Raw genomic sequence first — 23,258 nt, 5'->3', positions numbered from 1 at the left:
GGTGGATCTACTACAAATGCAACCTGAGAGCAAGGTTCTTAACAAGGGATCTGTGAGCTTGAATTGAAATTCAAAAAACATTGTTTTTGTGGGGACATGTTGGGGTGGGTATGATATTGTATTAGTCAGCTAAAGGGGTGCTGATTCAAAGTACCAGAAATCTTTTGTCTTTTGTAAAGGGTATTTATTTGGGGTAAAAAAACTTACAGTTAAAAGGCCCTAAAGGGTCCAACTCAAGGTACCATAAGAGGTACTTCTTCACCAAAATCTGCTGCCACGTGTTGAAGCAAGATGGCGGGCAATATCTGTGGGGATTCAGCCTTCCTCTTTCCCTCATATGGGTCCGTGGTCCCAGCTTCTCCCGGTCTCAGCTATAGGCTAGCATAGGGCTTATCTCTCTTCCTGGGCATTGTTTCTTTCCAGGCTCAGCTGCTCTGTTCTCTTCACAAGGTCAGCCGTAAACTTTCAGGCGAGCAGCTCATCTCTCTTCCCAGGGCTTCTGCTGTATCTGTGGCGCTGTCTCTCTTCCTCTGTGTATCTACTTGTATTTTCTTGATTAAGGGTCTGTTTATATAGCCCATGGAGGGGCCAGGGACTCAATCCTGCATGCCCTAATCAAAGCCCTAATCTTGATTTAATCAAGGAAACATAAAGCCGTTGAATTTAACACACTCAAAGGGTATCATGCCCAGAAAAACACACCAGTTAACAAACATAATATCTCTTTTTGGAATCCATAAATGATATCAAACTGCTACAGATCTATATATTAAATAATACACGGTATATTGTGGACTTAGTAAGGGGTCCGTGGTTTTCACCTGACTGGCAAAGGAGTCTGTGGAACAAAAAAGGTTACGAACCTCTACTTTAGAGGGTGCTGAGTTGATGACTTTCCATGTATAAGCTCATTTAGACTTCATAGCAACAATTTACCCATTTTACTATAGAGGAAACAGGATTAAAGCAATTAGGTAGCTTGCTCAAGATAGCTCAACTTATTAGTGAAAAGGCTGAAATCTGAATGCTAAAGCCTGCGCTTTAACTGCTGAAATGAACTGTTACCTTGGTGTCTTCAGTCTTCATGGTAAACTTGTAGCTCCCCGTGCCTGAAGCAACAACCAACATGCTAAGACTATGGCCCTCACTGTAAAAAGGCACTGGCATTGCACAGAGGGTTCAGTCATATGCCACGGTCAACACCACTGGGGCCAAGACTGCAAGCATCTCCCGGCGTCCCCTGGTTGGGTGGATAGAGGGGCACAAGGAAATAGCTTTCTTAGTCTTGCCCTGTTCTTCTTGTTTCTCCTCACTTTAGGCATCAGGTGTGAGCCCATAGGTGCAAAGGTGGAGGAAAACACCAGTGACAAGCACAACACTAGACTCAGAATGTCTCCTCTCCATCACTGATCCTTGGTTCTTCAATCAATTTCTGCCTCTTGATTCTTCCCTCAGAATGCAAGGCTTTCCTAGTTATTCTTTCTCTGAACCAATATATACTTAGATCTTCCACATGCCGTGCTGTCCGCTAGCACTGGGAATAGAATAAGGAGCAAAGATACACACGGTGCCTGGCTACTTCATGGAGCTTGCTGTTTGGGAAGTAGACAATAATTAATCTGGTAATCCTTAAAAATAGATGCATGGGGACTATTGTATAAGAACCATGGAGGAAAAAATGCATGCTATTTATTACATTTCAGTTTGACATAAGTCCCTCAACAAAGCCATCCCCAATCACCCTAACTCAGGCTTCTTAAAATATACATACTTTTATAGCATCACACGGGATCAAGTTACCTTTCAAAATGTAAAAACTATTTGCAGCACCAGAAGAGTATGGTGAAGAGGAAAGCAAATTAAACTAGTGATCAGACACCTAGATAGTAGACCCTGTGTTGTAGTTATTTGTCAGCTGTGTGACTTTGGTGAAATAATCTTGTCTGGGGAAGGAAATCACAATTTACACTAGCAAAATGAGCAGTTACAAATAATGACTTATAAGAAACATTTTTTTAAAATAAGCAATGAATGACACACTCATACAGTGTTTTTTTTTTATTGGTTCTCTCCACTTTCCCGCCCCATCCCAGTTGTCTGTTCTCTGTGTCCATTCGCTGTGTGTTCTTCTGTGTCTGTTTCTATCCTTGTCAGCAGCACCAGGGATCTGTGTCTCTCTTTTTGTTGTTGTTGTTGTTGTTGCAACAGCATCTTGCTGCGTCAGCATTCTATGTGCAGCACCACTCCTGGGCAGGCTGAACTTTCTTTCGTGCTGGGAGGTGATCTGTACGGGGTGTACTCCTTAAGCATAGGGATCCCCCTACACGGGGGACACCCCTGCGTGGCACAGCACTCCTTGTGCACATCAGCACTGCACATGGGCTAGCTCCACTCAGGTCAAGGAGGCCCTGGGTTTGAACCCTGGACCTCCCATATGGTAGGTGGATGCTCTATCCATTGAGCCAAGTCTACTTCCCTATAAGGAACCTTTGAACTCTGGAATTTTTAGTTTTGGAATCTCAAAGCCAAAGAGTTAGTTTTGTACCCAATACTACAGGTTGACTTGAATTTATAAATTCAAAATAATGCAGAACTAATAATTCAATAACTAATTACAAAATGTAGATATAAAGTTTTAGGAGTCTTTGTCCTTGAGAATTATATCTCACAAAATGAATTTGAGACACAGCCAATATCAAAACCTATTTAAAGATACCTTTCATCCATTTTGCCTCTATTATACATGCTGCCATATGAGACAGTGGATAAGAGACCCGAGGCTAAAAGTTGACAACTAGTAGAGAAGAGAAAAGCGCCATAAAACAGATGTTTTGAACATGAAGCAGGTGTTGATGTTTATTCATACCTTGCTGTTGCATAGATTGACATTGTTAAAATTTCAAAGTACGAGTTCTCCCAGTACATGAGGGACAAAGGAAACAAACAGACAAGTCACAAAAGAAATAAAAGCAGTAAACAAGCATATGGAATAATGTTCAACCTTATTAATAGACATGCAAATTAAAATAACAAGGATGCACCATTTTTTCTTTGCCAAATTTTTATATATACTTTACATATCTGGGCTCTATGTATTCCAATGATGACAAAGATACGATAAAATTATATTTTCATATATCACTGCTAGGGAAGGCAAAAATTGGTGCAAGCCTTTTGGAAAATATATACACATAGAATGACCTAAATGTGTGTACCCTTCAATTCTGTAATTCCATTAAGAACACAGGACAAAGCAATATGCATGAAGAAGTTCACTGCAGCAAAAATAAAAATAAAAAATGGAAACAATCTCTATGTCCAAAAATAGAAGAAAGATTGTTACATCCGCTCAATTATGTTATGCAGCTTTGTATAACTGATGCTTTTGAAAACTACTTAATAACAGAATGTGTTTATGGTCTGTGAAATGTAACAAACCATCACAGTTCATGTACATATCTTTGGTTTACACAATTTTTAAAAGAATTGACTTAGTAACCAACATTTTAAAGCTGATAGAGTTTGCATAAAATGTGTGTTGCTTGGCTGTTCAGGAAAAATCACTGCTGGCAAACCGAGCCATTTGCAAAAGGACAATCACAGGCAGCTGAAAGTACCTATTCACTTTAGGGCAAAAAACAGATAATCCCTTTGAGTCATACTGTCTACCCAGTGGGTTTGGAGGCATTTGAGTTCATACCTCTGATCTAAATTTAGAAATCAGGCTATAAAATTGGACAGATAATTTCCAAATATGCATTTGGAAAAATAAAAATGAAACCCCCCAAAATGCAATGAATTATTGTTAGAGTTTTGGTACTAGGGTTGGTTTTCTCTTCTTTTTTCTATTTTAAAATTTTCCACATACCTTTTGTATTTTTTAAATGGGTTTAAAAAGGACCTAAGTCAAAGTAACCATTCAGCAAAAGTTCAGTCTTTTGATAAATACCAGTAATCTCCAGCAGTTAGAAACAGGCAGGTCCATGCGGGAATGCCACCCCGCGCAGGAGTGCCAGCTGACGCTGAGAGTAGCGCAGCAAGATGACGCAACAAGAGACACAGAGGAGAGAAAAATTAGAAGACATAGGAGAGCAGGGAGTTGAGGTCGTGCGAGAGAGTAATTCCCTTTCTCCCACTCCAGAAGGTCCCAGGATCGGTTCTTGGAACTACATAATGAGAGTACAAGCAGACACAGAAGAATACACAGTGAATGGACACAGAGAACAGACAACTGGGGAATGGGCGGGGGGGGGGGGATAAACAAAATAAATCTTTAAAAAAAAAGAAAGAGGCAGGTGAAGTCTATACATCTCCTCCATAATCTTGCTACTAGGTTATATATTAAAATGAAATTGCTAAAATTCTGCTAAACATATAACACAATCAGTTTCACAATTAGGTTCTATAACCCCAGAGAAGTCCCCCTTTCTACTTTCAGGTGCCATATTGAAATGAGTGTTTGAACGAAACTTGAAAGTTTCATTTTCAGGCAGACACAACATTCCTAGACAACATGTTTTTAGGTCATGTGACACAGTCCTCTGTGAAGTAGATACACAAAGGACAAATGGGACTGTAGCCCTCTAGTGCCACTGAGTGCAACAGATTGTTAACATCTTCCTGCAAAAATGATGGGGACAAGACTCTCTAGCCCCTTATCATGACTATGACTCATTTCATATATGAACTGTCTGGTTTAAATTTTGATAAAGACAATTAAAATGATTAAGCTAGCATTTCTAGAAAGTATAATCCTGATTAGGATATGTCAAATACTAAATATGTCTTAAGATATGTGATTAACTTCATTTACACATATACATATTTCAAACTATTAATCCGGAAGAATTTTTAAAATAATTTGAAAGTTTCTGCCTAATTGGTTGGTTTTTAAAAAGAAAGGATCCATTGGTCTGTGCTTTATCTGGTTATTACAAATGCTATAATTTTATTTTTTCAATCATACCACTGTTCTCTCTAAATTTATACTAAAATACACAGTAGATGAGTAGCAAAATCACATAAACCCCACTTAGCTACTAAAAGTAAGTGATCAAAGGATGAGACGTGAATCAAGACCCAATTCACCAGCCCAGTTCTCTTCAGTCCAAGGTTTAAAAACCAGACGTTAAGGGATTTGGAAATTGGGATTACAAGTTGTTGTGTGTCAAAACTGATAGAGAAGAATACTCTGGAAGCTAATAATAATACTTGCTGAAATATCGTTAAGTAGAAAGTTCAAGTGGCTGGGCAATTCATCCTTTAATGGTTGTGATTTGGAAATTACAAAAGTATACTTTCAAGGGAAATGAACTGAATTTAAACTTTTTTCTTGTGATATTAGTAATAGAAAGTGGGCTGAGAAAATGAATAAATGCATTAATCCAATTGAGAGGAAGCCAGATTTACTTCTCTGTTAATTGCAGAGTAATCACATAAACTAGTTTGTGCTGCTGTCAACGCAGTTCTCTTCCAGAGATTATTTACGGCCCTTAAATAGATAACTCCTAGAGAAGCTTATACCTAGTGTCTCAACTAAACAAAAGTTACTTTTATAACAGTCTTTAGAAACCATTTCACCACTTAGGTTAAATGAATTTACAGGCAATAATACCTAAGATAAATTTTTTAAAATGCCCTAACATCAAGGATAAAGACATTAAAAATTATTCATAAAGAAATAATAATGTATTTCAATAGATAAATGCTCTGGCCTGATTATACCAAAAATAAAGAAGACTCACCGTAGATGTGACAGCTATAAATGCAGACGACTTGAGTACTGCATTAATGACTCAAATACTGCCACAACCAGGTTCCCTGGGGAAAGCTTCTGAGATGGATATTGGAATGTAAGAAATTTATAAGCAAATACCTTAAAGGGAAGTGGATGTAGCTCAAGTGATTGGGTTCCCAGCTACCTTATGAGAGGCCCTGGGTTCGATTTCCAAGGCCTCCTGGTGAGGACAAGTTGGCCTGCACAATGGAGAGCTGAAGGCCCGCACCACAGAGAGCTGGCGCACAAGATGACTCAACAAAGGGAGACACAGAGGAAGGACAGTGAGAGACACAGCAGACGAGGGAGTTGAGGTGGCTCAAGCAATTAAGTGCCTTTCTCTCACAACAGAACGTCCCGGGATGGTTCACCTTCAAATAAAGAAAGACAAGAAGAAAAGACAAGCAGACACAGAAAGAACACACAGTGAATGGACACAGAGAGCAGACAGTGAGTGCAAACAACAGAGGGCGGGGGGAGGGGGGAGAGTAAATGAATATATTTTTTTTAATATATTTTTAAAAAATATCTTATGGAGGACTGAGGAAATGTGATTGTGAGGTACAGCTCAGCAAGTTTAAAATTTGTAGGGCAGGCTAGCAAGCTTGAAACTTTCTGGCAGGAGATGACACTGCAGTAAACGAGGAATTTCTTCTTCCTCAGGGAAATCTCAGTTTCATTCAAAAAGCCTTTCAACTGATTGGATGAGGCCCATCCATTGTTGAGGATCATCTTCTTTACTTAAAGTCAACTTACTGCAGACATTTACCACAGCTACAAAATATCTTCACAGTAATACCTAGATTAGTGTTTGGTTGCACTATGTATTATAGCCTAGCCAAGCTGACATAAAATTTAACATCACATATCCTAATTGAATCCAAACTTTTTCTCATCTTTCTTTCCAATAAGCATGGAAAGGAGGCATTTGCCAGATCAATAGTCACATACCATGTATCTCAGACTGGTAATCTATTCTAGCAAAGATCCCACATCTAGCCCACTAATTGCAATCAGTGTTAGTACTTGAATTTCCAATAGTCCATTTTCATCCTCCAATACCCATCAAGGGGCCAGAGTAGTAAATTAAATGGAATCATGACAAGGACCAACACCCTTGTACCCTTTAGGTCTTTAAGGCTGGCACCAGTCTCTGCCATTCCCCTGGGATGCAATTTAATTTGGGTTTACGATCTTGGCCCAGGGCTAGATAGTAACTGGGGACAGTTTCAGAGGCTTTCACTTGGCTTTTCCACTAAGATCTCTTTTAACCGACAGGTCAAGGAACCATTGTGCTGGTTCTGCCAACACCTAAGTACGTTCAGTCCAATTATTCATTCTGCAAGTGGGGAGATGACTACTGGGTCATGCTATGGATCCAATGAATCTACTGAGAGACCTGGGATAGGGCTCTATTTATTATGTGAATCTCATAAGCCCCCATTCTAAAAGGAGGATGATAATGATACCTCTGGTCCCTGAATATCAGGGTCAACTTGGACCCTATAGCCCACAGTCCTCAAAATGTTTGTGTACTCCTCTTTCCCACGTATACAGTTACCCAAGTAAATAGCTCTAGATCCTTTTGAGGAAGGACTAGGAGAACCATTACGATATATACAGGCAGTAGTACTGCAAAATTCTTCTTCTTGGGACTTCTTAGGAAAAGATCAGCCTTTCCTTCATTCAGTAGTTTCTGGGCCTGGAAATTTGGCAAAAGATCATAACTTGTTATTGGGGTTGCTGTGTGCTACAGCCTGACCATCCATCCTTGAGATCTTTTGATTGTAGAGTTTGAGCGGTCCTCTTATTGACTATCCATCTGTTTTGCCCCCAAGGATGCCATGTTATATTAACCATCTCCAAAGCTCTCTGCAGATAACCCTCAGACTTGGCCACGCATTATGATAATTGCACCCACTCTGCTTCTGACAGTTCAGCATGGACACCGGGCCTCCCTTATTTCATCCTCAGTGCTACAAGCAAACCTACTTTTGTAATAGCATCTGGCCTACAGAGCTACCACTGAGCCTCTCAAAGCTGCTAAGGTTCCCTCACCAGTGCAATCCTCATCACTTTGGTAAATATGTCTGCTGTGTCTTTCTGAGCACCAACTTTGTTTAAAAAGCATAAATAATTTATTCTCTGTGCAGTAATATCCACGAGACATGAAATCAGGTGTCTGATCTGCTAATTAGAGGTTTTATTTTTTCCTGTGCATAACAAAATAAATATTAATAGAAAACGTCTATCCATAAGTAACCTGAAATCATCTTGTACACACAGATGAACCCGTGAGCAATACTATAGGGAGACATTTATCAAGGAGGAAAACCCTCCCGCCTCCTACACTTCTGTAGACCCTGGGCCTGCTGAGCACACTGTGCCTTCTGAGTGGCCGCTTCAGCTACCCTGGCGCCTCCTCATACAGTGTCCACTTGGAGGGCTGGACTTCACACCCATCTGCCCCCTTGACCTGCTTTAGGATGAGGAGAGGCCCTTGAACCCATTTGCATCTCAGCCTCTCTACCCTTTAATTTAAAGATAATCTTTGTTCCTTCTTATTTCTGAGAAATGCAACACATATACATTCAACTGAAGAATAAATACAGAAACCTTTTAGTTGCTTAGAAGGTAAATTTCCTGGACAATTCCATGTGTTTTTATAATCATAAAGGCAATCTTACCCTTATTCATTACCAAAAATGAAGACTATGGTAATACTTTATTCTCCATAAATACAATCTCATCTATTTTTGACATCAAAAAAGGCAGAAAGACAAAATACAAATTCTTAGTACAAAGATTAAACAAGACAATTTCTAAAGATTTTTGTTTGTTTTATTGTTTGTCTGCTTTACTGTTTATCTTGCAAAATCCTACAAAAGTAAGGGGAAATATCTGCAGGCTAAGTTAAATACAACAAGACAGAGATTAAGTATTAAATATAAAAAATAAAAGTTTAACTTCATTACTAAACTAGGGAAAATGTTCCTGAAGCATGTCAGTTCAGTCGGCTCGCAGTGCATTAATAAGTGGAGAACATGAATTTCTTCTAACAAATGTTTTCAACATTTTGTACACTACCAAAATATTTAGTGAGAATATGTAATTTTCAAGTCATAAAACCCTGAACAGACTAAATACAAGTTACTTTTTAATCTGAAGTCAAAAGTGAAAAATATATAAAAGTAAAAATATTTTCATTTTCCACACATCAATCTATGGATAATTCCTACAAGTCCTTAAAGTCTTTTCAATAATGATCTCCTGGCAAGCTTCCTGCTTAAACGGAAGTAACTTTAAAAAAAAAATTTATTCATTTCCCTCCCGCCGCCCAATTGTTTGCGCTTGCTGTCTGCTCTCTGTCTTCTTTTCAGGAGGCACTGGGAACCAAACCCACGATCTCCCATACGGTAGGCAGGCGCCCAGCTGCTTGAGCCACATTTGCCTCCTAGCAAGTAACTTTGGAAGGTGGATTTCTCAATCTGTAGACAGAAGTAAGCTGCATTGGCAGCACTCCTCCATTCTGGAGAGCCTCTTGAGAACTGAAGAGAGCTCAGCAAGGACCTTCACTGAAACAGTATCCTCTACATAGCTGCAAGTCTGCAGGAGAGATTCCAGGGCAAGTACAACTCTCAGTCAATAAGCTAGAAACATAGTAAAGAGAAGAGAAGGAAGCAGAGGACAGATGTTTTAGCTTACAGATGCTATTCCAGATAAAATGCCAAAGGCTTGAGTAACTTTTTACATGTTGGCGCAGGAAGTCCTGCTTGGGGCCAGCCTCTTTAGAATTCATTTATGAGCCGTACTCCTAGGCATTTCTATTATCTGATACATCTGCCCCTCTGAGCAATTGTAACTGATACTCAAAAAGATGGCTCTGACATCTTCCAAGGTTCTATAAGTTCTTCTGAATCAAAGAAAGGTCACATTATGCCTAGCATTGTTTTGGTGTTGGCCTATACTACATGACAACTATTAAAAACTTGGAAAACCATACTTGGGCCCTATGATCGCTCCCTCTATCAATCATGTCATTTCATTAACTAGAATATCCTATTTGCCTAACAGGATTAATGGTTAGAGCTTACTATACAACCAAAATCAAAACTGGGGCAATAAGTTCTCTTGGAAACTAAGCACCCATTAGGAAACATCCCACAGACCAACTCTTTAGCTCTCTTTGTAGGTGCAAGATCACCAGTGGTACACGTTTCATAGAGTAAGGGCCTCATGAAGATTAGACCCTTAGATTTTGCAGGATTCAGAGACCTTCATTTGTCGCTTAGCCAGCCCTCTACTTGTTTACACGTAACTATCTAGCTTTGGTTGGCTGTTGAGTCCCAATGGAAAAATTCCATTTCGCCTAGCCTTTCCTTTAGGGACTTGAGAAGGGAAGGTAATGCAGTTCTTTCTGGCCATTTGTCAGACATGCGACCCCAGGCTTCTTAGGGTAAGTCCGACTGGCAATTTTAAAGAACTCTTCTGCAGCATCAAGAGCAATGAGACGGTCCTGGAAAAACAAACAAACAAACCTAAGATTTGCCATGTTGATGGGAAAACCAATCTAACAACTATAAAACCTACCCTAGAAACAATAATGAGCAAGCCAAACATTTATTAAGTTTTTATAAACAAATTTAGAGACACACCTAAATCCTTTACTTACCTTATCCATTAAACAGTCTACCACTTTTAGAGTTTTTCCAAATACTTTTTCAATTTTAAGTTATATAAACAATATTCTGACTGCATAGCAAAATAAACTGAAAAATGCAGATCTTTGAGCCACAACCCAAGCCTTAATTGGTCTCAGTGGGATCGAGAAATCTGAATTTTTAAAGCCCTCCAGGTAAATGTGATGATACCAGTATCATCTGCCACCTCATGCTGTGATGCTGGTGATCCTGGGTGCTGGGGTGGTGAGTACATGAAATAAAATGCACTGTTATTTCACAAGCTAAATAGAACAGGTGAAACTTTGAAGGAAAATTAAGACAGATGGAAAAAGGCATTCACTTACCACCACAAAGAGATACCTCTCTGAGAGCTCCCAAGTTGTTGGGAAAATACTGGTCTCTTCAGCCAGTTTTAACAGCATCTCTCGAGCTTTCCTTGTGTTTCTGAAATCACTGATGGTGCTGAGTTTATTGACTGACAGCAAAGAGTCTGCCTCCTTTTGAAAACCTAAGGTAAAAAAATGTACCCCTCGTTTAAAGTAAGGTGGTCACTAGGAAATGACTGCCCTGCAGTAAGTGCTCAGGAGATGAAGGAAGGACCTACATGTGGGCTCTGTACAGACATCAGAACACTGAAGGGAAAGGCACCCCTCCAGCACTGCTGCCCAGCTCAGTATGATTACAGGGTCTTTAATCAAAATCCTTCTTGGTCTTTCTTCTTAGGAAATGTTCTTCTTTAACTTTTCCCTCATCACTGACTGCTTGCTGTCCTTTCTGGGAAGTTTTAAACCCTCCTCCCATGCCCCACTCTTCACCACATCCTTTGCCCCAGAATCCCTACTGTTCCCCCAAGTCTCCAGAGTAGGCACCACTGGGCCCCCACTGCTCCAAGGTCAGATTCCCTTCCCTGGGACAGTATGGTGAGCTCATTAAAATTACTCATGCAACCGTATAAAAGATTCACAGACTTAAATCTGCCAAGTAACTTGCATTGTAAAACTGAGACCATGAATTCCTATGAATATTGAGTAAAGCAAAAGAGGACCAGCAACTTGGCTCCCCACTTTTGAAAGGTTATGATTCCAAGGTATCGTGTTCTCTTTCAAAAGCAGGATGGAGCACTTCAAAACTGATTCATTTTTAAAATATTAAAACAAGCTTATTTCATATTATAGGTGCAGTGTTTATTCCATCGTAACTCTGTTAGGATTAAGAAAAACCAATACCCAATAGTTACTTTAATGCCACAGGTATTTTTTCCCACCTTGAAGTTTTCCTTTCTTTTACTTCTTATGAAATTGTATACTGAGTTTTACTATCTCTCTTACAAGCAACATTTTTCCTAACCTGACTCATCTTACAAAGCTATTACTAATTGGGTAATCACCCCCATCTAATTCAACCAATGTACAATGCCAAAAAATTCAATATAGTGTCCACATGACTCCGCTGCTCTCTGCTATCCTCCACTGAGGACAGATGGAGGAACAAATGGCAAAGTGTGTCAAGACATGGGCGGTGATAACGGCCTTATCAGATGTTTATGCTTGAGGATATGAGAAGGGTAGAATTGGGAAAAGAATTAGGACACAGCAGCCTTAACATCAGTCAATTACTGATATGCCTTTTGTAAAAACCATGGTGGAGAAAGTGAAGGATAATGATTACAACTAATTATTTTTCCCATTTCACTATCACTTACCTAAATCTTCTAAAATGCGTTTCCATCTGTTTCTCACTTCCCTTCGAATATGCCGCAGGGTATAGATATCATAGTTGAGCTTTTGCCATTCCTGTAGGAAAATAAAATTTCAGTTTTATTTGTGCCCTTTGGCCTAAATGGTGACCTCATTCTTGAACTTCAAGTGGTTTAAACATACAACTCGCCTCTTTCCTAATCTTCAACGCATGCCTAAAAGAAGAACAGCTGCTGGGTGACATGGAGTTAATAGGAATACCATCAATTAACCATTTCTGGAGAATCTTTTGTTTGCCAGACATCTTACAGAAATTGTCTTATTTAAACTCTTCACATTAGCTATTCTCTCTCTACTTCAGTGTTCTCATCTGTAAAGTGGGGATAACAATGGCAAATATTCTTCATAAGATGGTTATAAAGATTGAAGACATGTAAAAGTGCAATACTTGCACACAGTGCACACCCAATAAAAGCCATGCACTGTTAAGGCCACTTTATAAGTGAAGAAACAGAGGTTCAAAGTGGTTAATTGACTGATTCAGTATCATCCAGCTAATATGCTTCAGAAACCAGGACTGGCTCCAAAGTTCATGAGAAAACTGGCATACAAAGAATTTAAGTATCCCTTTGTCACCAAAATAAATCCCAAGTTTCTTGATTCCCAGTCAATGTTTCCTTCACCAAATCCAGGCCCTGTCTTTTTTCATGTATTTTGCCTTGATAGGATTAATCTTTCAAGCATTCTAGAGAATTATTAAAAGATTATGATTCTGAAAACTTCTTTATCAGTCTTAAGGCTATTATGGTCCCAATACAGAAAGTCAAATCCTTCAGAAGCATTAAAATCTTCATTGAGGGAAGCGAACTTGGCCCAGTGGTTAGGGCATCCATCCACCACATGGGAGGTCCGCGGTTCAAACCACTGGCCTCCTTGACCCGTGTGGAGCTGGCCCACACGCAGTCCTGATGCACGCAAGGAGTGCCGTGCCGCGCAGGGGTGTCCCCGCGCAGGGGAGCCCCACATGCAAGGAGTGCGCCCTGTAAGGAGAGCCGCCCAGCGCAAAAGAAAGTGCAGCCTGCCCAGGAATAGCACCGCACACACAGAGAGCTGACACAACAAGATGATGCAACAAAAAGAAACACAGATTCCCGTGCCGCTGACAACAACAGAAGCGGACAAAGAACCCGCAGCAAATAGACACAGAGAACAGATAACTGGGGCAAGGGGAGAAGGAATAGAAATAAATAAAACAAAATAAATTTTTAAAAAAATCTTCATTGAGCTAAGCATGCCTTTAAAATATCACAGAAATTGGTGTTTAAAGGAGCCTTATCCACAAAGATTAGTTATTTTATAGAGTATACCTTCTCTTTTTTCTTAGCCAGAATATTAACCATCCAACTACCTGATACACAGTTTTAAAAAAACATCATTCTAAATGCTCAATTTAAGACTCAAGTTATGTGATATTTTGGCTCCTCTGGCTGAAAATGTTTCAACAATGCCATTATTTCCCTTGTAAGCTCCTTTCAACACTTGCTTTGCTCATTGCTAATCAACTTTCATTACTGGTTAAAATAAATCAATTTAGATGTCATTCACAAATGTTTATGGATATAACTTTGAAAATGAAAGCTAGCAAAATAAAATGCTTTGTTATGACTACATCTTAGATCTTGTATCTGAAGATATGGCATCAAAAGAACATGGCCTTTCAGATATTTGGCAGAAGTTGGGAAATAGTCAATTTGAGCACTCCCAGTCCTCTTTTTTTTTTTTTTAATTATTTATTTATTTATTTTAAATTACATTAAAAAAAATATGAGGTCCCATTCAACCCCACCGCCCCCGCCCCCCACTCCCCCCACAGCAACACTCTCTCCCATCATCATGACACATCCATTGCACCTGGTAAGTTCATCTCTGAGCATCGCTGCACCCCATAGTCAATGGTCCACATCATAGCCCAGACTCTCTCACGTTCCATCCAGTGGGTCCTGGGGGGATCTACAATGTCCCGTAATTGTCCGTGAAGCACTATCCAGAACAACTCCACGTCCCGAAAATGCCTCCACATCTCATCTCTTCCTCCTCTTATTTTAACTAAAGGCATGTACATGCTGGCATGCGTGTGTACGAACGTGCATAAACATGTGGTGATTGGAATCAGGGATAAAATCTGATCCCGGGAAAGAGCGAAGTTAGCTAAGTCATCTCAGAAATATGCAACTCATCTTCGGCATCATGCTAACACATACCTATATTCAAACCCCGTCCCCCCCACCAGATTGTATGAATTGTAAAGGAAAACTATCTCAAGTATCATTGTTTTCACTGAATGGACATCAGTATATTAATACTTAACTGGCTTTTCAGTGTAGCATCTGGTGGGTGCTTCAGCTGGACTGTCTGGGTTTGAATCCCAGCTCCATTATTTATTAACAGAGAGACGTGCGCAATTTCTTAACCTCACTATGCCTCAGCTGCCCCATCTGCAATATGTGAATGATACTACTACTTACTTCACAGGCATAATGGAGGAATTAATGTAATGAATTAATACAAGTCTTTAGAATAGAGTTTGGCACAACCACCCCAAACCATTGGAGACACAATTAAGAAAAAAGTTTTCCAAAGACTCAGGATTATTTCTTCTATGGGAATTGAGGACATTAAACATTACATTACATAGTGTCCTATTCATGAGGATCTCCAGGAAAAATTTTTCTCTGCTCTTAGCATCAGGTACAGTTTGACTTTTCCTGAAAATCATTTCCTTTTTTCTGGACATGGTGAATTCTATACCTGACCAGTTTCTACTCTTACCTGGAATTTGAAGCCCTTTCAAGGAAAAATATATAGGATTTAGTAGACATTTTTTAATTACTACCATCTTTGACTACTTTTTTATGTCTTTATTCAAATGTTTGCTCTTTTCTCATTTTCTAATTTATGCTATCTCACTGCATTAAAAAAAATTTTTTTTTTAAGTACTGAGGCTGGGAATTGAACCCGGTACCTCTTATGTGTGAAGCCGGTGCTCAGTCACCAAGCCACATCAGCTCCCATGAGTTAGTTTTTTCATCTGTTTGCTTGTTGCTTGGTTTTTTGTTATTGTTTTAGGAGGCATGGAGAACCAAACCTAGGAACTCCCATGTGGGAAGCAGGCACTCAACTGCTTGAGTCACATCTGCTCCCACACTGTATTTTTAATATGTTAACATAAATCCGTTTTGGTAAAAAAGAAAGCTATAGGGGAAGCAGACTTGGCCCAGTGGTTAGGGCGTCCGTCTACCACATGGGAGGTCCGCAGTTCAAACCCCGGGCCTCCTTGACCCGTGTGGAGCTGGCCCACATGCAGTGCTGATGCGTGCAAGGAGTGCCCTGCCATGCAGGGGTGTCCTCGCGTAGGGGTGTCCCCGCGTAGGGGAGCCCCATGCACAAGGAGTGTGCCCTGTAAGGAGAGCCACCCAGCACGAAAGAAAGTGCAGCCTGCCCAAGAATGGCACCGCACACACAGAGAGCTGACACAACAAGATGACGTAACAAAAAGAAACACAATTCCTGTGCCACTGACAACAACAGAAGCGGACAAAGAACACACAGCAAATAGACACAGAGAACAGACAACTGGGGTTTGGGAGAAATAAATAAATAAATCTTTAAAAAAAAAAGGAAAGAAAGCTATAAATAAATAAAATATTAGAGCGGGAAGCAGATGTGGCTCAACCAACTGGGCTCCCATCTACCATATAAGAGGTCCAGGGTTCTATACCCAGGGCCTCCTGGTGAAGGGCAAGCTGGCCCGCACAGAATGCTGGCCTGTGCAGAGTGCTACCCCACACAGGACTGCTGGCCCACACGGAGAGCTGGCACAGCAAGATGACACAACAAAAAAGACACAGAGGAAAGATAAGAGACGCGAGGGGCTGAGGTGGTACAAGAGAATGATCGCCTCTCTCCCACTCTGGAAGGTGCCAGGATTGGTTCCTGAAGCTGCCTAATGAGAATACAAGCAGACAAAGAAGAGCACACAGCGAATGGACACAGAGAACAGACAATGGGGGGAGGGCGGAAAAGTAAATAAATATATAAATCTTAAAAAAAAAAAAGAATTAAAAAAAATGTCCATTAGAGCAGCCCTGTGCTTAGCTTCAGTGAGACTGACTCTGCTTGCTAGACTGAATGAAAAGCAGTCCAGACTCTTAATTCCACTTGATTGAGACCCACACAATCAATCTAGATGAGCTGCTTAAGATAGTCTCACAACTTTAAATTATGTAAAGAACCACTAGGTGGCTTCATTAACTTACAATTAAAAGTCTCTACTACTTTTGCTTTTGGCTCCTTAGGCTGAGGTATCAGCCTTTGTTCTCTCAACTAACTGTAGCCAATTCCATATTTTTTTCAGCGATCCATTCATCTTTGGGTCATCCAGGTTTCAGACTCTGACTTCCCCTTTCCCTTCCTGCTGTCCACCTGTCAGCTATTCTCTTTCCTGTCCATCTGTCGGTTATTATCCTGTTCCTAAATACCAACCCTGAATGTTATACAAATTCATTCAGTTTCACTGTCTGCTACTCTGATAAAATGTTTGATGGAGAAACAACATATAACCAGTAGTAAATATGAGATTAACAAATCTGCTAAGGAAATGCCATATCATTACCATTTTCTTTTGACAGGATAGCCATGGATAACAATATATAAAAGTAATCTGAGGGTTTCATGCAAAATATAAAGCTCAAAAACCAGTAGAATTTTAACTAAGAATTGGCTTTTGAAAAAACAAATGGTAAGAGAAGAATTTAAAGTTTTCTTAAACATATGGCCCAACGAACATAATTTAAATGTGAGAAATGAGAAATGTTGATGGCATAAAATCTTACCCAATGACATTTCTTCATAACTAAAGAAAATAGCTCACCTACTCCTGGACACTAGAGAAAAATAAGTCTGATGTCTTTCTGCAGTTTTTAAGCTATAATGATTTATCTATTAGGCTTGAGACAAAAATTTTGAAAATAGCATTTAAAGATCAGCTAATTAGTTTTCACAAGTGACTTGAAGCTCAATTCAACTAGATATTGAAAGTTGACATCTTATCTCCTAAAATAATCTTTTCTTTGTTTTCCCATTTCTGAAATAATCCACTGTGTTCAATGTGATACTGTAAATCCAAAACTTTAACAATGAATCGATTACCAAAGGTGTAATAGAAGAAATAACACAGTTAATTCCAAAAGAAACCTGGGAATCAAGTTAAACTAAAAAACATGTGACTAGAAATAAATAATTGAAGATATTAATAGTTGAATTCTTGGGGGTTTTTTCACCTCTCCAGGTATGGCCAGGTCAGATTAGGGCTGGCAGGTAAGTAGGGTGAGGCAACAGCACAAAAGGCAGCACATGCCTCAACCTCCTGCAGGTCTCAACAGCCCCAAGAGCTGGTCCTGACCTTGACTCCTGACTTGAGCTCCTGAAGCCTTCATTTTATCATGCACAAAATTAAAACTACATTTGATTCCTATCAGAACTATGTTATAGATGAATAAAGGAGACAGCTGAAAGATATCAAATATTTTTTATTTCTTATTAAAACAGTGAATTATGCATTTAAAGAAACATACCTCCACACAGGTTATATTTCTTTTTTTTTTCTTTTTAGAAGGTACCAGGGATTGAACCCAGGACCTTGGACATGGGAAGTGCTCAACCGCTTGAGCTACATCTGCTCTCTTACATATATTTTATTTATTTACCACATAGGTTAGGAGGCCCTCGGTATTGAACCCTGGACCCTCCATATGTTAGGCAAACGCTCTATCAGTTGAGCCACATCCGCTTCCCTCTTACATATATTTTAAATCACCTTTAACTCTTAAGAATCAAAGAGTCACTTCAAATATTGTTTTAATTATAAAAACAATATAATTACATGGAAATAAAAATTCAAAGAGAACAGAATGGTATAAAATAAAAACTAAATTTTTTTCTCTCCTACCAGTCTCACTCCTCAGATTTCCTACTTTTGAACATTTCTTCTTCTTTTGTATTTTTCTGGTGGCTTCTTCCACAAACTCCAAATAACAGGTTTATACTTCTAATTCCTCATCTATTAAACTTAAACTTCCTTTGTACTTCCGGCTATGGACAAGTGGGTAGTTTAACTTCTCCCTCTGTTCTCCCCATCTCACTGCAGAGGAGGCTGGAAAAGTGGGAAAACAGATTATCAGTAATAGTGTGGACCAATCATGAACCATCCTCCGGGGCTGGAGGATGGCTGCCCCAACAAACATTGGGTTCTGTAGCCAGGAAGAAAGGAGGGGGTGGACACTTGGGGAGAAACTGACAGGTCCACCATAAGCAAATATTTGACATTTCCTTCCCAATACCTACTTTCCCCTCCTAGCATCAATGTGTCAAGTGCACCTAGATTTTCTTTGGAAGAACAGTTCCTCTCATATTCTCAGATCTAAGAGTGGGATCTGACTGGTTTAGGCTGATAACCTCAACTTTGGCTACATGTTAAAATCCTTCCGGGAACCTTTGAAAATACCAAAGTAAGGGATCCAACAAATTAAGTCAGCCCAATGAAATCAGAATTCCTTGAAGGGGAACCAAATTTGAGATCCACTGGCTTAAGCCACTCAGCATATCCCAACCACGTGGCCACAGTGACTGGTTCAGGGATAGACACATGACCCAACTCAAGCTAACGAGATGCAATGAGGCTTCTAGGGGCAACCAGAAGTAGTGTTACCTCTTCCAAGGGAGGGGAGAATGGATGGCGTAAAGGTATAAAATCTGGGGCCACTTCTGTCACTTTTATAAGCCTGAGAAGATCCAGCCTAAGGAAGAAGTCAGTGCTCAGAAGAGGACAAAGTTGAAAGTATCACAGAGACATGGAGTCTAAGGACATCCTGGGTCTCTGGATTAAATGTCATCTGAAGCCAATCCTATTTTTAGAATGCTGTTGGTCAATTCCACTTAGGTTTAGATAATTAAAGTTTTCTTCTGGCCTTTACATCTGGAAGATTTGTGTTACAAAGTGCATTCATTGAGTGTGTAAACAAAAAGGAAAATATAAATACTGCATAAAACACTAGTCTCATATTTTTCCACCTCTAGGCCCTGGGGAAAATTTTTCAGCATATAGACCTCCTTCCCTAGGGATGGATATGGCTTATAGAGTACGCTGTGCTAATGGCTCTTCTTGGATTCCAATCTTTTTGTCCTAGGAGTGCCTTAGGCAATGACAAAGATACAAAAGCAGAGTTCACTTGATGGTGCTTCTCCTGAATTCTCTCCAGCAGAACAAAGGTTCGCACTCTTGCAAGACAGTTATAGCAGGACAGACAGTGTGGCTTGTATCTTATTGACTAATTTCTTTCAAAGATCCAGGGGTGCAGGGTCTAACTACTGTTGTTTAAATGCTCTATTCCCTCACTTCAGAAGACAAGATAAATCCTTCTGAATGGAACTAATGATTAGTTCAAAGTTACATTTTGATTCTTAATACTCTGAGCCAAAATATATTCGCCATCTGAATCCCAAGTGTTAGGATGATCTTATCTTCTGTCATGGATGATGAAAAACCAACTTCAGAGGAAGATACTCACCCCTGGCTCAAATCTGCTTCACCTTCTCCATTCCACCCTCTAAGATCAGATTATGACAAACTGATCTTTAAGGAACGGTCCTTATTATATTTGATCTACACAACAGCTCAGTGAGGAAGGTCTTTCTAAAATTTTACAGATGAAGCTTTGGTAAAGTTATGTAACTTGCCCACTCTCCAAGCCAGAATTCAAGTCTAAGTGATCCTAATTCCAAAGTCCATATACCCTTTTAAAAGAAAAAGGAAACAGAAAAAAAAAGACTACTGGGGAGTAGATGTAGCACAATGGTTGAGTGCCTTCTACCCACGTACAAAGTCCTGGGTTCAAATCCCCAGTACGCCCTAAAAAAAAAAATCGACTATTGATTATTGCTTCCCCCAACCCAGCTTCTTTTTTAATTATGCCTTTATTGTTTGTTTAAGTTAGGCATTACATTCATATGATTCCATTTCAAAGGTACTAAAGATTCTGTCTCCCAGTCATCAGTTCCCTCTTTGCAGGCCATTAACATTATTGATTTCTCCTATGTTCTTCCGTTTTTTTTCCATAAATGGCAATATATTATACTCTGCAATTTCTTTTTTTTTTTAAGATTTATTTATTTATTTCTCTCCCCTCCCCCGCTCCGCCCCTGTTGTCTGTTCTCTGTCTATTTGCTGCATCATCTTCTTTGTCCGCTTCTGCTGTTGTCAGTGGCACGGGAATCTGTGTTTCTTTTTGTTGCGTCATCTTGCTGCGTCAACTGCAATTTCATTTAATAATATAGTTTAGTAATCATTCTGTATCAGAATATAAGGTTCTGGTTCCCTCTTTAGTTTGACTTTTTGGCCATCTGGTACCATAGACAGAAATAGAATATAATAAAGTATTTTTATATAGAAAATGGGTCCTCTAAAAAATTATATATATATTCCTAATGTGCTTTAAAAATGCCTTGGGAATTTTTGCTTCCTAGTCATTCTTTCCAATATCACCATAAAAAATTAAACCCTCATATGTATCATGCACTATATAAAACACATTGGGAATTTCTACTTCAAATCAAACACTGACATTAAAAGGAGACACCATGGAACTGTGGCTATAAAAACAGTGCAATTTTTTTAATGTGAAAAAAGAAAAACCCCACTGTATTACAAAAATTAAAATTAAACATATCTCTATCAGAGAACTACAAAATATATAGCAGCCAAATACTTTTAAGTCCTGGTAAAATGGATTCTCTGAACACTGTAACTGTTCTCTCTTTCCTTTCAATTTTCACCAGTTCATATCATCTTGTGCTACTTTCTACTCACAATGAAAAGAGGTTTTCTAAAAGATAGAAAACTAAAATTGCCTGCTTCTCTAGTTAGTTTTTGTTCATTTTGTATTTAGTGGGAAATATCAGATAAGAGAAAGACATGTAATACACAGTGGGAATCCTGATTTTAAAAACCATCTAACAAATTCTCCTCACGTACGCTTTTCAGACAGAAATGTGAGATGAACAATGCAAACTAGGGTAGTTCTGTAGCTACCGAAGAGTACTCAAAACCACTGATGTTAATCTGGAGAAGGGTTTCCAGGAACGCACGATGGGGTTCAGTTTCCGAGCCTAGTCATCATTTTTATCAGTGACTTGGTAAAGTCAAAAACCACAAAAGTAGGAAGGATAGCTAATACATGGAATGAGAGAATCACAGCTTGAAAACAGAACATCACTTAGAACCTACCAAATAAAATTTAAAGTTTGAAATTTATTAGGGATAAACATACATCTTATTCTTTGGTTGAAAAAAATCATCTCCCAAAGCACTAGATGTAGGGACCTGCTTATACCACAGTTCATATGAAAAGGGCCTAGCGTTCAAATGAACCTAAAGCTCCAAATCCACCTAAAATGTGGCATTCAGTTTGTATTTATTGATTTTTGTTTTGTGCCACTCATGGTCCTGGGTGCTGGGCTTGCAAAGATAAACAGCACCTGGACTCTGCCCTAAAGGAATGAAAATGTAGCCAACAAACTAATGCAATACTGCACTAAGTTAATAAAAGCATTGTTCAGATCAAAAGGAAGTAACAGTCAATGTACTCTGCACAGAACTGGTGAACTGCTTTAAAACAGATTATGTCAAACAGCCATGCAGCCAGTGGGACAACAATCAAGACGGTGATGTGCTTGGAAACCACCTTGAAAGCCTGGTTGGCAGCTCTGGGAAACAGAGCACTCTAAACACTTGCTATATGGAAGAAGGTTCCCTTTTAGTTTTTCTACATTGCTCCAAATGCAGAACTAACAGGTGGAAGTCACAAGAAGAAGAGTTTTAGACCTTTCTCCCTGAGATGAAGGTTTTGTAAAATAATGAGCTCTCCATCCCTGGAAGCCCAAAGTTCCAGGGAGAATGTCATCTATCAGGGCTCAGAGAGGATCCAAAATTGGGTTGGAAGACTGGAATATAATTTCTACAGTCTCTTTCAACATTTAATATATTTTTCCTACATCACTTGGTAAAATCCCAAAAGGATTTAAAGGAGTTTTCCAAAAAGAGTATATATACAGCCAATGCTTAGAAGGCACTTAGAATACAGATCACCTCCTCTTCACAGGCGTTTACTCGTTAATCCTCGTAATGTGATATGCTATCCTGTGGGGCAGACACTATTATTATCATCTCCATGTTAAGTATCAGGAAACTGGGGTTCAGAGAGGTTAAGTAACCTGCCCAAGTTGCACACACAAGTTAGTGAGGAGCTGAGACTTCAGCCTCAGGCGGGCTGGTTGTTAAGGTTCGTGCACTTAGCCATGTTGGCCCTGCCTTTTAAAACAAGAAGGGAACAAGTGGACAAGGGAGAAAGGGAGGTAAAGAATAGAGGAAGAGGAGACTGAAAGAGCAGCTAATTAGAGAAGGGACCAAACCAAAGCCACAGCAGCTGTACCTGAGGAGGAACTAAGAAAACACCATTAAAACCTTGGAAGAAAAACAGCACTTTTCTAGAGGCAAAGAATTACCAGTCTCTGGCCAAGAATGCAGCCAAACCCAAGAATGTCCTTTTAAAGGGTGGTAAGTGTCTGGAACTTCCTTTGGGGACTCCAGGTCTGCCGCCCCCTCCTCAGAGAATGTGGAAAGGGCCTTGAAACGCCGTCCCACTTTTCCTATCCTTTCTTCGCCCACAGTGCCTCCTCTTCACTTGTCTCTTGAGGAGTGAGGCAAAGGTAAACCATTCCTGCCAAGGTGCAAAGGGTGGCAAAGTGTGGCAGAAGCTGCAAAGGTCCAAGACTCTGAGGACCGAGGAGGAAAGGTGAATATTTAGGGCTTGAATAAACTCCCACTGCATCCCAGAGGACTGAGCTGTGCTTGTCTGTAACAGAGAGTGCCCTGAGACTCCCTGTACTTTTCTGCAACTATGGTTCTGGCTTCAGAACTGAGAAGCTGCTGGAGAAGGCTTACCTAAGGTACGTGCTCTGCTCTTTCCCCTTGATGCCCCTTCTTTCATC

General features: G+C 39.7%; 1 protein-coding gene across 1 annotated transcript in view; it reads right to left on the bottom strand.

Moving 5' to 3' along the window:
* Positions 1–4,114: 4,114 nt before the first annotated feature.
* The window catches only part of MREG (melanoregulin), a 108,881-nt gene continuing 89,737 nt past the window's right edge, over positions 4,115–23,258 (bottom strand). The window contains exons 4-6 of the mRNA XM_004483167.4: positions 12,161–12,251; positions 10,803–10,966; positions 4,115–10,292 (exon numbers count right to left, since the gene is read on the bottom strand). Coding sequence (XP_004483224.1) covers positions 10,158–10,292; positions 10,803–10,966; positions 12,161–12,251 — 390 coding nt within the window. The 3' untranslated portion in view covers positions 4,115–10,157. The remainder of the gene's footprint in view (positions 10,293–10,802; positions 10,967–12,160; positions 12,252–23,258) is intronic.

The sequence above is a fragment of the Dasypus novemcinctus genome, chromosome 7, assembly GCF_030445035.2.
Source record: "Dasypus novemcinctus isolate mDasNov1 chromosome 7, mDasNov1.1.hap2, whole genome shotgun sequence".
Lineage (NCBI taxonomy): Eukaryota > Metazoa > Chordata > Mammalia > Cingulata > Dasypodidae > Dasypus > Dasypus novemcinctus.
Note: the sequence above shows the minus strand (reverse complement) of the source record. Positions and strands in the feature narration are given on the sequence as shown.